The sequence below is a fragment of the Amphiura filiformis genome, chromosome 12 (genome assembly GCF_039555335.1).
Source record: "Amphiura filiformis chromosome 12, Afil_fr2py, whole genome shotgun sequence".
NCBI classification, from domain to species: domain Eukaryota; kingdom Metazoa; phylum Echinodermata; class Ophiuroidea; order Amphilepidida; family Amphiuridae; genus Amphiura; species Amphiura filiformis.
The window spans coordinates 25825367-25841343 of NC_092639.1; the positions used below are offsets into that span (position 1 = coordinate 25825367).

The 15977-nt window shown below is 35.4% G+C and overlaps 2 protein-coding genes across 2 annotated transcripts in view; one reads left to right on the plus strand and one right to left on the minus strand.

Moving 5' to 3' along the window:
• LOC140165345 (uncharacterized) overlaps positions 1 to 6444 on the plus strand; it is a 49124-nt gene extending 42680 nt beyond the window's left edge. Inside the window, exons 3-4 of the mRNA XM_072188675.1 lie at positions 25 to 201; positions 5163 to 6444. Coding sequence (XP_072044776.1) covers positions 25 to 201; positions 5163 to 5318 — 333 coding nt within the window. The 3' untranslated portion in view covers positions 5319 to 6444. The remainder of the gene's footprint in view (positions 1 to 24; positions 202 to 5162) is intronic.
• LOC140165982 (uncharacterized) overlaps positions 1 to 15732 on the minus strand; it is a 73337-nt gene extending 57605 nt beyond the window's left edge. The window contains exon 1 of the mRNA XM_072189342.1: positions 15550 to 15732. Within this exon, the coding sequence (XP_072045443.1) occupies positions 15550 to 15665 (116 nt within the window). The 5' untranslated portion in view covers positions 15666 to 15732. The remainder of the gene's footprint in view (positions 1 to 15549) is intronic.
• Positions 15733 to 15977: the final 245 nt, after the last annotated feature.

A 15977-nucleotide genomic window follows, 5' to 3' on the forward strand; every position in this document is an offset into this window, starting at 1 on the left:
ATTATATCTTTCTATATATCTCAGCCAGAAGCACTGCAAGTTCCCAACCATCAAGCTCCTCCTAATGTGACTGTTGTTCGGACTCGTGATGCCGAGGCTGATGTAGGCCCTAAACCCTATACATACATGGTGTGTTCCATCCTCTCTACCGTGTTCTGTTGCCTAATATTTGGCATTCTTGCCATCGTATTTTCTGCAAAGGTAAGCTATTTATTGGGTTGTCTTTTGTCTTGTATTTATTTTGTTTTATTTCTGTTTTCTTTTCTTTTATGTTTTGTTTTGCCTGTTTGTTTGTTTTGGTGTTTATTTGTTTGTTGGTTGGTTTTGATTTGTTTTTGTTTGTATTGTTTTCTTTTGTTATTATTGTTGCTGTTGCTGTTAGTTTTAGTGCTATTTTGATTTTGATTTCTGTTTGTTTGAAAGTTTCTTAAGTTTAGATTTGTTTACATGTTTGTTTGTTTGCTTGTTTGTTTATCTGTTTGAGGAGTTAAAATTTGATTTGTTTGGACTCTTGGATTTAAGACTGTTGGATGAGATAAATGAAGATTTTAGAAATACCTGTCTTCCACGGGGAGCCTGAATTTCAAATAGAATTAACACATCGGGTAGCTCCATTTGAAATTTCATACACCTTTTTAGAAAGATTCAACCAGAATCTTCCACAGAGTTAGAATGAGTTAAAATTCATACTCCCCCTGTGGAAGTGGAAGATATTTCCATAATTCTTCAGAGGGAGTGTGGACTTTACATGGAGTACGAATGCACCGAAAAAAACACACACAAAATATTTACAACAGAAGGTCTATATAAATATATCTATGGCTATACAAGTCCTTTTGCTCTACGATATATTAGGTCTACGTAATGCCTATTCTGTCGTACACTGTAAAAAATATTTTACTCAACACTGAGTAAAATGGTCACAGCTCAACAGTTGAGTAAAAAATTACTCAACATTGAGCTCATATAGGTCACAACTCAACAAATGAGTAAAAATTACTCAATGTTGAGTAATTTTTTACTCAACAGTTGAGTTGTCTCCTGGGTAGCAAAGGAGAACAGTGTTGGTCACTGATTGCATGTCCCAGGTTAAAGAAGAAATAAATAAAATAAAAGTTGTGACCTACGAGGGCCGGTCAAAAAGTTCGTAGAACTCGATATGCTACTTTGTCACACGGTATTGAATTTGGTCTCATTTGAAAGCTTGTTCCTTCAAAACATTACTGCAAAGATATTATATTTTTGCATCACTATATATGGGCAGGACACTCTTCAGAGGAAGCCTACCTCCATGAATTCACAGGTACTACCAGAAGTGAATACAGAGTCATCATGGAAATTTCTCCCGACGGTGGTGAAAACTCAAATGAACTTTAACAATGTACAGTTGCTGTAAATGGTCCTTGGTATTCAACAGCAACGAAATGGTTCTTAGAGTTCAAGAATGGAATGAGCGTCCTTGAAGACCATCCAAGGTCCAAAAGACTTGCTGACGTCACCACTAATGATATACGTGCTGGTACAGTGGCATTGATAATGAATAAAGAGCCAAATAAGAAAGATGAGATAGCCACAAAATATGACAACTCTGATTAATGTGTTTTCAATATTAATCCATTAACATTTGGGTATTCCAGGGTGTCTTCTAGATGGGGTCCCGGAATCTTCATGTACAAAGTTGATACCACCAGTTGACATATTCAAATCCACACCTTTTTTACACTTAGAATGAGGACCAAGGCAAGTTTAATCTAAATGTGGCTAAAAGTGTTAAGGCATATATTAATCACTGGAATTATGAGCGAATTTAGTGGAAGCACCTGGACCTCACACCCCTAAGAAGATCATCACTCGGTCACCGTATTGCAAGGTCTTCATCGCTGTTTCTGAGATCCAGGGATAGTCTTGATGACAGATCATTTGCCAAACGAAAGTACAATCATAGGCATATATCATACAATTTTGATAGCAAAATTGAGGCAAGCCATCATGTGAAGAAGGTTGATAATGTGCCTGTTCTCGGATTGTGTCCTGTACGCTATTGTCAAGCTGCCATTCTCGACAGAGGGGTCAGTTAACTAAAGTAACCATATTGTGGTTCAGGCATGACCTCCAGTTAGTGAAACCTATTTTAGAATTTTAAGTCCTACCTTCATAATATCAGGTTTGCTGGTGATCAATGCTGGTGAGCCTTCACTGAAGAGTGGTTCAAGGAGCTATCGGAAGACTTCCATTTTGTTGACATAGGTTTTAAGAAAAATTGCGACGGGCCCATTAAGGTATGTGACCATGCTCAAGAGCGAGATAGAAAGAATTTGGCTAGTACTCTTTCAAGTACCTTGTTCTACGAACTTATTGACCGCCCCTCGTATAATGAGCTCAATGTTGAGTAATTTTGTACTCAACTGTTGAGCTGTGACCTTTTTACTCAGTGTTGAGTAAAATATTTTTACAGTGTATTCTGTCGATATCAGATTCTGCTATATATCGTTTTTATACGGCAGGTATAAAGTAATCAAAATAAAACGGCAACCTTGAACTTGTTGAGTAGAATTGACTTACTATAAGCCACCTGCCTCGTACATTTACAATACAAAAGGTCGTATCCTACAAATAAGATCCTACAGCTAGATACTTTTTTATGTCACTATTGCAAAATCGAAACCAACATCCTATAAACTTCCTGTAATTTCTTAAAACCTACATCCTCTCGACCATGCACTAGGATCCACAGCATGCTCATCTATCAGGGTAACAGTTCTTAAACCCAATACATTTGTACATTCATTGAATGACCTTTGAAGATTTGGGTACAAAAACTCATATTCTGCAACTTGAGCTCAAATTTTGCACTATGATTATGTAATTGAGGTTATTGGACTATGTCATTGGGATGAGGCTCTTGTGGGCCATAGTGATACACCAATAATGATGTGCACTATTGCTTCGGGTTCAGGAATTGGATAATTTCAGAAACGCATCTTTTGACATTTCATCGACCAAATCAATTTCAACCGGGACGATTTTTGGCGTAGGCTGTGAGACGTTTTTTTTTAATGTTTGTATTTTTTGGGATTGTTAAGATATCTGCTGCTGATTTATATATCTAAAGAAATAAACTTATATACTATTATTATCACATACTTTGATCTTTTATATTATATATTAAGGCGAGTTGGAATGGAGCTAGCGGTATTGCACACAGCCTCATATGCAGAGGCGTAGCCAGCTTTCTTGGTCAGGGGGGGGGCAAAATAAAATGTTCGGGGCACAGACGAAAAAAAAATGCAGTTGCATCATACAATACATAGAGACTGTATGTCTTCGAGCTTCCCGAAAAAGGCCTTATTGGGATGATGTGCGCCCGCAGCGCGAAAAAAAATGGTATTTTACAATATTTGTGCCCATTATCCGGCTGAAAAGGGCTATATTGTTACAATGTGCGCGAGTAGCGCGGAAAAATTTTGTATTTTACACTATTTTGGCCCTGAAATTTGCTAGAAAAGGGACTCCATGCCCTTTTTTTTTTCCTTTGCCCTCCTGATTTTCTCTTTCATTTTTTGTCAAAGGGGCACTTTTTTCTTTCATTTTTTTGTCAGGGGGGCACTCTGCCCCCCCCCCCGCTGGCTACGCTACTGCTCATATGTTGACATAAGGGGCTGTGCAATTAATTATGACCCCCCCGGAATAAAATTTCCAAATGGCGTGCCAAAAATGCTTGCCCCCACCCTCTCGTCTTGCAAAAAATGTCTTCCCCCACAGGGTTGCACAGCCCCTAAGTAACCCGCCAAAGAGGAATGGCACGGGAATAATTATATCTCAAGGCTAAGTGGTATCATTTCTGCCTCGTGTGCATGATTTTTTGCGGGAGGGTTAAAAACAACCAAAACGTTCGTTTTGGAATATTATTGGTCTTAATTCAAGAACCGCGCGACCTATTAAATATAAATGCGATTATAGACTTGTTTCCTATAAGATCAATGTTTTAATATATTAATATTAAGAAGTACACTGCATTTTTAGTTAAATGGCCAAAACATGAAAAATATGGATCCTGTCACCTCACTCGCCTTAAACCCATTTAGTAATATTGTTGCACTTTATTGCTGATTCCTTGTACTTTTGCGTTATCTATGTACAATATGTAGGCTATTTGTACATTGTGTTATCTACTGCTGATAGCAAATTGGTTGGAAACAGACGATGGTATACATGTACGACGTAAATCAACCTTTTCATATATGATAAAATGATATTTAATAGCATCTAATTATTTGTATTTAACACGTCTGTCAGCTTGCGGACAAACGAAACCAGTTATTACATTTTAAAAATGCTATTGTTAATTTCAATTTAGCACGAATGATCATGATTGTCTGGGCATATTTAGTCCTAAGTTATTATTATATAATATACCGTAGAATTCCACCTACAAGCATATAGACGAATCCAAATCCACGCATTCCTACACCTGACTAGCAGCCTTTAGTTGGGTAGCCGTCGGCTACAATACACCCAAAATGTGAAATGATTCGGCCTTGGCGGAAATTTTAAACTGCATTCCATCACCCGTGTTACACCTTCCCCGAAAACACAGGTGGACAAATGAATGATTATACAACACAATACAATTCCCTTCGGCAAAACACACAGCTTCTACATGGTCTATTCGCTGTTGAAGTGCCATATAATAATCGGATTAACTACACGCGGTATCTATGCATACACCATATCAAAAACGACTTACATAGCGCAAAGTATCATTTTTTCTGATTCATCACAAAAGACCAATAATTTTGGACCATTTTCAACTTACAAAATTGGAGCATTTTTCAATTTTGCGTCATGTGGTGCAAAAATTAGACATACGACGTCATGATGTTACATTTTACTTGTAACTCCACAATTGTACATCGTAGATAGGTCAAACTATACTTTTTCTGAATCCTTATGACTAGAGAAACACATTGATTGTATTGTTAACCAAGTCAGAGCAATTTTGAACTTGACCTCTGTGTAAAAGTTCAATGACCTTTTCCCACCAAATCAGGATGCTGTTTTTAATCAATTTTGCAAATTTAAACATCATGAACATCTTCAAGTCGAACTCAAAAAATCAACCTGTTTTTGTTTTTCCTCTCTTTTTGTATTTTACTATACAGGTGTCTTCACACTGGTCGAAAAGAAGATATACGCAAGCCCGATTAGCCTCGTCACACGCACGATCCTGTAACGTCGCAGCCGTCACAATCGGCTCTGTCTTCATCGTTTTCAATATCATAAGAATATTTGCCTTATTTATATGTTCATGTTACTAGTGTATATAAAGATGGACTTATTATTAGATATTATATGCATATTTTACAAACGAATTGATGTATATGCAACACTGTAAACGTAAGTTAGTCAAAAAAGTTAGTTTCAAAAATCTGATTTTCGATAAATAATCAGTCATTTAATTAATCATTCAATTAGTAATGCACGCAATGACTAATTAAATCACGATAAATCACGAAGTCATAAATTCGTCATTATGCAATTTCTTATTCTTTACAAATTGAATATTAATATAAGTCATGAAAATATGTTGAAATGATGCAAATTAATGTGAAAGTATATTACTGTTCTTTTAGCATTATAAATACATAATTTCAGCATTATTTTCCTTGAATAAAAAGATTATATCTTGTATGACTGATTAGAGTTAGTCAAAATTAGTCGAATTATACCTTTTTTACTAACTTAAGTTTAACAGCGAATATTGTACATAACTTTGAAGACTTTTAAGTTACTTAAAAGTAACACTTTGAGATTGGTGTATGCCCGGGGTGTATGGTGAAACAGGTCTTGAATTAAAGAAGACAAAAACGTGATAAATTGTGTATTTTTGCCTTTTAGTTTAACACATGTGGCGACGGGGTTACGAAATATGCTCTCATAACTGTTTACCGGTTAACGCTTTTTCTATCACTTTGTATGTCAAATATTATGCGAGCGAATTTCTACCCCGCAAACACAAAACAATACACATCACTTCAAAAACTGTTTAGTAAACAATACGTGGGTAAAAACTGGATTATAAGGGGAAATTGACTATAGAGGGAAAATAATTTCGCCCTAACGTTTTTATACTCTGTGTCCATTTACATTAAGGTTATACTGTTGGTCAATGTTAAATTAAAGTTACTCAACAAAAAAAATATCAAGGTCGCAGGACCGGCAGGCCCAAGGCCGGAGTTTAGGAGCAAAACATTACGTTAAAATGGCTAAACATTATCTATCAATAAATACTTTATAAACATGTTTAGTATTTAAAACGTTTTACAAGAATGTGTTTAGATAAGTGTTTGATGATAAACACAGTGTTTGCAGTGTAACGTTTTCAAATGTGCTACGAACGTTGCATGCCACAAACCATTTAATGTCGGGTAATTTATAGGCCTGACACCTCATTGTCAAACCATTTTCAAAATGTTTGCAACTATAGGCTAATAATGTTATTTGAAATGTTGACAAAACATTTTGTGCAAAAATATTTTACAATAACGTTTTGTCAATATTTATTATGCACACATTTGGTAGGGTTTTTTTGATATAAAATGTGTTGGAACTTTTTTGATGATCATATTATAACCTGACGTTATTTTAGTTTTTAGCATGTTTGAAAAATCATACATGCATTTTTGCTAGGATGATATTAAAGACTACAGTGCAGTGGACGAAGTGCTCAAGTGCAAATATATCGTTTTTAAGAAAATGTTTTGGGAGGCATACACTAAAGCTGTGGGTAGGAAACTTATGGGGATAGCAGTTTATATATCATATCTGTTTGAGCACAGTGGCGCGCGTATGGCGCACCGGTAAAGGCTCTGACGGAGGATTGTAGGTTCGAACCCCGGCGGTGCCATCATGTTGTACACTTGGCCGGCTAGGCACTTTACCTCATTTTGCCCCGCCAGCAAGATGAAATGGGAAGCTGCTAGAGGTAGGCCTATTTAAAGTCAAAGTGCTGAGAGAAGCTGCACTACGGTTGCGCCACTGTGGAAGCGAATTGATTCTGATTCTGCCAGCTGAATAAATTGTTGTAAAGCACTTTGCACAAGTTAGAAAGGCGCTATAAAATGCTGACATTTATTTATTTATGTCATATACAAGTCCTTTTTTTAAAAACCTGAATGTTTACGACCTAAAATTGGATCATGAAATTCATAGAACAATTTCCGAACACGTTGACTCTTCTTCCACTAAGTCTTCAATTGTTAAACTCTGTCTATTAATCCTCTGCATGCTAGCCATAGCCTTCAACATAAGAAGTCCCAAGTTTTGAGATATTTTCTCAAAATATCAAGAGCTATCTCAAGAACCACTGAACCAATACCAGGCTTGTTTGTACTCATTTTAATGCATTTTTCATGCTGATTCCAAATATGGTCATGAAAATTCACATTTCTGAAATTTTTGACATTTAAATTTTTTTTAAAACTTGTCTGCAGTCGACACCCGAGTGAAGAGAGTTAATATCTTGACTCGAGATATGTTGAACATTTTAACATCTTTTCGAACTGATAGAAAGCATAATGTTTAAAAGTGTTTAGTTGCAGTGCATACAAGTTATATTTTTTCCTAGAGTGCAAAAATGCCTTAAAAGCCATTGGGCTATTCCATTTAAAATCCACACTACCAGAGGGAGTATGAATTTTGAACAGAATAGACAATTCGGTAACTTCCATTTGAAATACTCACTCCAGTTGTGGAAGATAGGTGTAAAGCCACAATACAGAGGGAGTATGGGTTTCAAAATGATTAACTCTAACCAATTGAATTTGAAAAACACACTCCCCCTGTGGAAGATATTTCCAAAATCGTCCACAGGGGTAGTGTGGATTTCAACAGGAATAGCCACGAGTCAAGTGACGACCTATATTTTGAACATCTTTCCCTCGGCATGTATGTGACTTTCGTAGACACTTGTTTTCCTAAAAGACATGTCTCAAAGCTGACTTTGAGAAAGTCTATATTTTTGTTATCTGTATAATATACTTATTTATAGGAGAGGCACAATTTACATAGAGACCTACCCGGAACAAAACTCACCGTAAACGGCAATTTGAGTTTTTGTTATTTATAATCTTAATGTCAGGTGTACACTGTAAAAACAACGGATAACACCTAATAAACACTAAAATGCGGTTTTTTTAAATATTTTACACGTAAAAGTATAGGAGGCGTTGCATTCGATTAACACTATAACACGTTTGTAGTGGTCAGTCTTGTGATAAAAATATAAACACCCCAACACGTTTTATCACCAAATATAAATGTTAAAGTGCTACTAATTCATTAATAAATTCTTCTATAAACGTGTTATAGTGTTAATCGTATGCAATGTCTCCTATACCTAATATAAATATAAACGTGTTTTAGTGTTTATTAGGTGTTATCCGTTGTTTTTACAGTGTATGTAATGTATGTAATTTTTATAGACGTATTATTATATAGGCCTATGAAATTCTAGTTTAACTTAGGCTTGTGTAGGCTATACACAATTTTTGAATTGGTTAAATTAATTGATTAATTCAGAAATGAGATGAGATTTACAGTTATATAGCTTAAATGGGTATATAAACGGTACAACTTCACATCTAAAAATCAGATAATGAGCGTATAAAGTCATTTCAAATCCCTTGGTTTCCGGTGTTTCAAAGAAGACGGGATGTTAGAATGAAGATAAATATTCGAACACTTTTCGACAGCTTCATCGGTTTCCGTGACAACGGAATGTTTTAATGAAAATATATTAATTTTTTAGATAGCTTGATCAGTTGCAATGGGCTATTCGATTTTAATCCACACAACCCCTGTGGAAGATTTAGGAAATACAGGGGGAATGTGAATTTCAAATGGAATGAACACATTGGGTAGCTCCATTTGAATTTCATACACCCTCTGAAAAAAAATTCAGCCTGAATCTTCCACTGAGGGAGGGTGAGTTACAAATGGAGCTGTTAATGTGTTCATTCCATTTGAAATTCATACTCCCCCTGTGGAAGATATTTCCAAAATCTTCTACAGGGGGAGTGTGGATTTTAAACGGAATAGTCCAATATGAAAACAGGATGTGGTAATGAAAATATATAAAAGTATAGCTTGGTTTGTTTCAATGAAAACAGGATATTTTAATGAAAGTAAAATATAAAAGTAAAAGTATAAAAAGTAATAACTTTTTAAAAAGAAATTGATAAAAATTATAAAAAGAAATATAACAGTAATAACACTTTTCAGACAATTTTACCTTTTGCTGGAATTAAGGTTCTAAATAGAACATTTTTTGTCCTCTCATGAGAACCCTCCCTCTTGAACCTCTCAAAAAGGTTCTTTAATTTTGGAGAACCCTTACAGGTTCTCTAAAGAACCGAAAACGGTTCTGTATCACATTTTTGAGGCCATTTTCGACAGTTTTGGAACCATTTTTGGTTCTTTAGAGAATTTATTCGGGTTCTCCTGAGAGGACAACTTGAGAACCTTTTTAGAACCTTTATTTCTTAGAGTGTATACATTTTACTTTTGATCATTATAGTAAGGTATACCAAATGTTAAGACAACAAATAATAAGAAATAGAAGTCAAACGTCATCAAGATATAACTAATTGTATACCTCTTGATGTGATTCCTCAAAAATTTATATGAACGTATGTATAGGCGTATGATATTGTTAATGTATGTGTGTGGATCGAACAAAGAAACTAGTGAGAACATTAGGCCCGATTCGTACTTTAAATTCGACGTTGACGGGCCAAATATTCCAAACAACAAAGTAGCCCATGCAGCAAAACACAAAAATGTTTTTAAAACGTAATCATTAGGAAACGAATTTGGAGAAAACCTTCTGTTAATAAAATACTATGCTGAGCCACCAGCCTGGGTGGCTCACGCTCCAGTAATTTCAGATGATTGAGCTCGGTAATACATCAAAGAATGTCTTCCAATTCATGAAAACAAATAGATAATCAGCTTATCGGATTAAAAGCTTAGAGGGAAGGTCTTGCTGCTCAGCCAGTGTTTGTAATTATCAGAAGGTTTTCTCCAAATTCATTCTCTAATATAAACTACTGGTATTATAAACGTTTTAATAACATTTAAATGTCGAGCTATGTAAATGTCACGAACACTGCAAAAACAGCTGCAGAGCAACACTTAATAAACACTTTAACACTTCATAAACACTTGTTTGTACAGTGATGGTATAGGGATGTTAAGTTATAAACACCAAAACACGTTTTGAAATATAAAGATGTTTCTGTTTTTAACACAAGATAGTGTTTTTAAAATATGTTTTTAAACACTATATTGTGTTAAAAAACATAAACATCTTCAAATTTCAAAACGTGTTTTCGTGTTTATAACTTAACATCCCTATACCATCACTGTACAAACACGTGTTTATGAAGTGTTAAAGTGTTTATTAAGTGTTGCTCTGCTGTTTTTGCAGTGAAAACGTTTATGAAAATATACCATAACATTCTAAAAATGTTGTCAAAATATTATTGTCAAATATTTTTGGCAAACGTTTTTGCAAAATATTTTGTTAACTCTCAAATTGAAGCAATAATATCATAAAGAATAGATTCTTATTTGTTTTCCACAAAACGTTAGTTTTCACTGATCAAATTATGTCACCTTTTGATTTCGAGCCAAACAAATGAGGTAAAACAAAGAAAATTGCTATTTCATTCCAATACCTATAGGCCTAATTATCGTCAATGCATGTATAAGCTCGCCGATCGTTATTGAGCGGAGCTTCATGTAGCTGGGATGTATAAATACGACGTATATCTATCTAAAGGCGAATAGCGATATACACAGTTTATACGTCAATGATTCAATGATACACATGCACAAGACGTGTCATCCATGCATCACTCGATGGGTTTGCAACGAATGTGAAGTGTTAACAAAATATTTTGCAAAAATGTTTGCCCAAAATATTTTACAATAACGTTTTAAAAACGTTTTCATGACTTTTATATAAAAACCCGACATCTATATATGTTATTAAATCGTTTTGAATAAACGTTTTAACAACATTTTTGTGTTTGTTGGCTAGCTACTGCGTTTGCTGTCCTGCTCGAATGTTTGTATCACATTAGAAAAAAATCGGAGAATATTTTTGATTATGTATATAACGAAAGAAACTTTTATGAGAGTACGTATTTGTATAAATGACAATGATAACTCAAAACCTTGAATTGTGCAATTATTGTGCAATATCTTTTTAAAAAGAAAAATATCGTATAAGGACAATAACCTAAAATATATTGATGACTATACTGGAAGAAATGCTCACACTGCAAAAACAAGTGTTTATATTTAAACACCATATTGTGTTTATCAGAGCAACACTTAATAAACACATAATTCATGTTAATGGTCTAACACTAATGTTAATTTTTCTAACACTAATGTTCATAAATTAACACTTGGTGTTATATTACAAACATTAGTGTTTGTAATATAACACCAAGTGTTAATTTATGAACATTAGTGTTAGACCATTAACATGAATTATGTGTTTATTAAGTGTTGCTCTGATAAACACAATATGGTGTTTAAATATAAACACTTGTTTTTGCAGTGCACGCGTGATAGCTGCCGCGAGACATTTTTCAATTTCTTTGCTTTCATGTTGCGAATCTGTCATATCATAGATTTTGTTGCCTATACTCTTTTAATTCAGACTAAATTTGACCACAAATTTACTGAAATGCGCACAATAATGATGACATGATAAGTGTAAATTTAAAACACAAATCCGTGATATTGATATAAGCAGGGATTTTGTCTCATTGTATATCCCTGATATAAGGCAATTGGTGCACGTATAGCGCTTCTTCCACACCGTCAACCTTTAATTTATACAGATCTTAAATTTAAGTCGGCAGTCCTTTTCTATACTGCCTGTTGACAATGTTTTAAAAGAAAATATTGTTTGAAAAATATAGTGGCAGCCATGGGCGACATAATACAGGCTATATCAAAATTCAAAATCAGCTTGCAGTATAATTATGGACAAGATGGGCATATCTTAATGTAACTTAAACATGTTAAAGTTCATCTAATTGATGTTTGAAAGGCCATACATTCTCATAAAAAAGTTCTAAAATATGTTCTCTATAGAACCCTCAACGGTTCGGTAGTGAACCAAAATGGGTCTATAAAGGCCAAAATACAAAGGGTTAAAGAACCCTTTGAAAACCTAAAAGGGTTCTTTAAGTTTTAAGAACTTTTTTATGGTTACTTATCGAGGACAAAAAGGGGGTCTGTAAGGCCCATAAATTTTAAAGAAACATAATTTTCACCAGGTTCGCCGTCGCAGATAATAAAGGAGACAAGTAGAAAAAGTGATCCCGCTTGTGAATCGAACACAGGACCTCAGGTTTACGTGACCTTCATGATTAGGCTGTTTGAAATTCGAACCCATAAGCGGTTACTTAAACTTATCTCCTCCCCGCAAATTGTGAGGTCCTGGGTTCGATTTCCAGGCGGGATCTACTTGTCTCCTTTATTATTTGCGACGGCGAAACCTGGTGAAAAATTATGTTTATTTATATAATTCCCGTCAAGCATGCCACTGTTTTTCCATGTTATATAAATTTTGGTAGTTTCAGGATAGCAGCAGGCTTTGTAATAAATTTCCAAACTAGTATCATTTTGATAAAGCTTAGCTGCATATAGAATGGGTTATTCCCGTTGAATTCCATACACCCTCTGTATGTATGGAAGACATGACCTTAATCTTCCACACAGGGAGTGTGAATTTCAAATGGAGTCACCCATTCAGGTAACTCCCTGTATAGAAGATTCCGGGTCATGTCTTCCATATGGGGGTATGGATAGCCCCCGGGGATAGCCCAATGGGGTTCCAATGGTGCATTAGCTGATCATTATGATATACTGTAATTTGATTTTTTTACCCAATCATTGGGCGACACAACGCTCTGTACATTATCCATTATATTCTTCCTGAGATTTTTACCACTTCTTTTTGTACTTCACCAGCTCAAATTAGGCCATTCCATTTAAAATCCACACTACCCCTGTGGAAGATTTTGGGAATATCTTCCACAGGGGGAGTATGAATTTCAAATGGAATGAGCACATTAGACAGCTCCGTTTGAATTTTGTACACCCTCTGAGAAAGATTCGACTTGAATCTTCCACAGAGGGAGAGTGAGTTTCAGACGGAGCTGCTAATGTGTTAATTCCATTTGAAATTCATACTCCCTCTGTGGAAGATATTTTTAAAATCTTCCACGTGGGTAGTGTGGATTTTAAATGGAATAGTCCAATACAAGATTGTGTGACAAACGGTTGACTCATTCTGCACGATCAAGCGGATTTCTTACTTCTATATTAACCCCATGAGAACTACCTGCCGATTGGCCAAATTAAGTTTTCATTATCAATTGGACCAATCCGCAACATTGTTAGAATAATTTCACCACACAAAAAAATTGGGGTGAATTATTTGCAAAGCTCCATTCTGATTGGTGATTAAAGTGAAGATATCACATAATTGACCAATCAGAGGCAATGTTAGATCGGCAGGTAGTGCTCAAGGGGTTAAAGCCTATACTAACATGACTAAATACATTTCCAGCGTACTTCGACTTTACTAGAAGAAATGTTTTCACAAAGGTTTATTTTTTTAAACAGTCATAATAATTATTTCCAACATTCTAAAAAGTGTTTTTTGCACGAAGTAAAACACAGCAGAGACCTGTACTTTTCAGTTTTATACGCAATAATCTATAAATTTTGTTTCCAAAGATTATTTGCACATGTCCAATATTTCTCGAAATTATAGGGTTTACATCGTATGAGGATGACAATTTCTAGAATTACTTATTTTGACAAATCTAAGTGATTTGATCAAGAAAAATGAGTCGGTTGTCGGGAATATTGATTTTGAGATATAATCAAATATAATCGCTATGAAATGAGCTATATTATGTAGTTTTTGCCAAAGCTCACTACCTTTCGCAAGATGTTGTGAACTACCAAATCGCAACAGTTTGAAATAGTTAATAACCTTAATGAAATTGCAAACTGAATTTTGAATTGGATCGACATCATATCAGACTCATTTTGCTTGATCGCATAGCAGGAGCGTAGCCAGCTTTTTTGGTCAGGGGTGCAAAATAAAATTTCGGGGGCACAGACAAAAAAAAATTGCAGTAGCATCATACATAGAGACTGTATGTCTTCAAGCTTCAAAAAAAGCCTTTCACTCTGCCCCCTGCCCCCCCCCGCTGGCTACGTTACTGTCGCATAGGCCTATATAGTCAATTTGTTCATTCCAATTATATCCGACTTTTGACTCATGACAACCCGACTTCCATTTTATTTATGCGTTGATTATTTATATATGTTATGTAAACCTGTTTAATGTCACTTCATAATGAACTTTTGAGTCTATAGACGAATCCAAGGAGCCTCAGCCAAGTCATGGTCAGGATTTGGTCGGCCATTACTGGGTCCCCGCAGCACCAACTGGTGTTGTGACTGCCCAATTGGGTGGATTAAAGCCGCTTAAAAATCGATGTTAGATTATATTGTGCTGTAAACTGTCATCATTCTTTTGTCTACGTGTAACACGGGTGATAGAATGCAGTTTAAAACCCTTCCAAGGCCGCATCATTTCACATTTTAGGTGAGATTACGCCGGCGGGGACCCAGCTATGGCTGCCATTGAGGTGTAGGAATGCGTGAAATTGGATTCGTCTATTGTGCAACTCTGCGCATGAGTCCGTATCCTCTAGGTTATCAATAGGCCTAATTATTTATTTCTCTAGCTAACTGACTTAATTTCCCGAATGAATTTTTCACGGATTCCTATAGGCTACCGAATCATTCATCACACTCACACGACTAATTCTCAACTTCAAACTTATTTCAACTTGCTGACTTGAAATTTTACTTTAGAGTCATCCTTAACTTTCGACTCATCTGCATCCTATCTCCTGACTCAGGAAACACATTTCCCAACTTGTGAGTCATCTCACGTGACGGCTTGTCCCTCAACTATCCCGACTATAACTCACTGTTGACTTCTCATTCATTTTGACATTGACACAGCTCGTTTCTTTCAATATTTTGCTCATACACCTGACTCAAGACTCATATTATATTTCGACAGCTCTGCAGAAGTGGGTAAGTGCAATTGCTGCCATGTGAACATTTGGCAATTTACACACAGTATATTTTACTCATCTAGCACTTCTAGCACTGAGCAGTCGATTTGTTCGGCGTTTATCTCCATGTTCAGACTCGTTACTGTAAAAACAGTGTTTAGAAAGTGGTGGCAATAATGTGTTTAGAAACGTTATGTTTAGAATATGGATGTCAGATGTTTAAAAATTAAACACCATCACTGACCAATGTTGAGAAATTTGACACATGATGTTTAGCTTTTAAACATGTTTACAAAGTGGTGGCAAAATTGTCTTTAGAAAAGCAACACTGTTTTTACAGTGTATTCAATCGACTCACCTGCCCGCTTTGACTCGCTCATTGAATGTGAGCATAGAGAAGATTATAAACAGCGCGTCGTCCGTCAGCATATCGATGGGTGGACCATCCTCCTCTGATGACGCTTTTTGACCCATGTTGATATCAAATATAACCGTTACGACGCAAACAGATGACCATTATAGCTGATGACATCATCTAGAACGAGACCTGAAAATTAAATTTTGCCTGCAGTGCATTAGTTAATAACGACAGTTTAATGACCTAGTGACAATTAAGAGTATTTTTTTCATGATATTCAAAGAAACTGAAAAACTACATTATTTAGTTTAATGACATAGTGATAGGAGTATATTCAGAAGTGGTAAAACTCATGATATTATTTCTAAAGTAATTTATATTCATAATAGGCCTACAGCTAAATGACCTATACACTCTTAGAAAAAGGG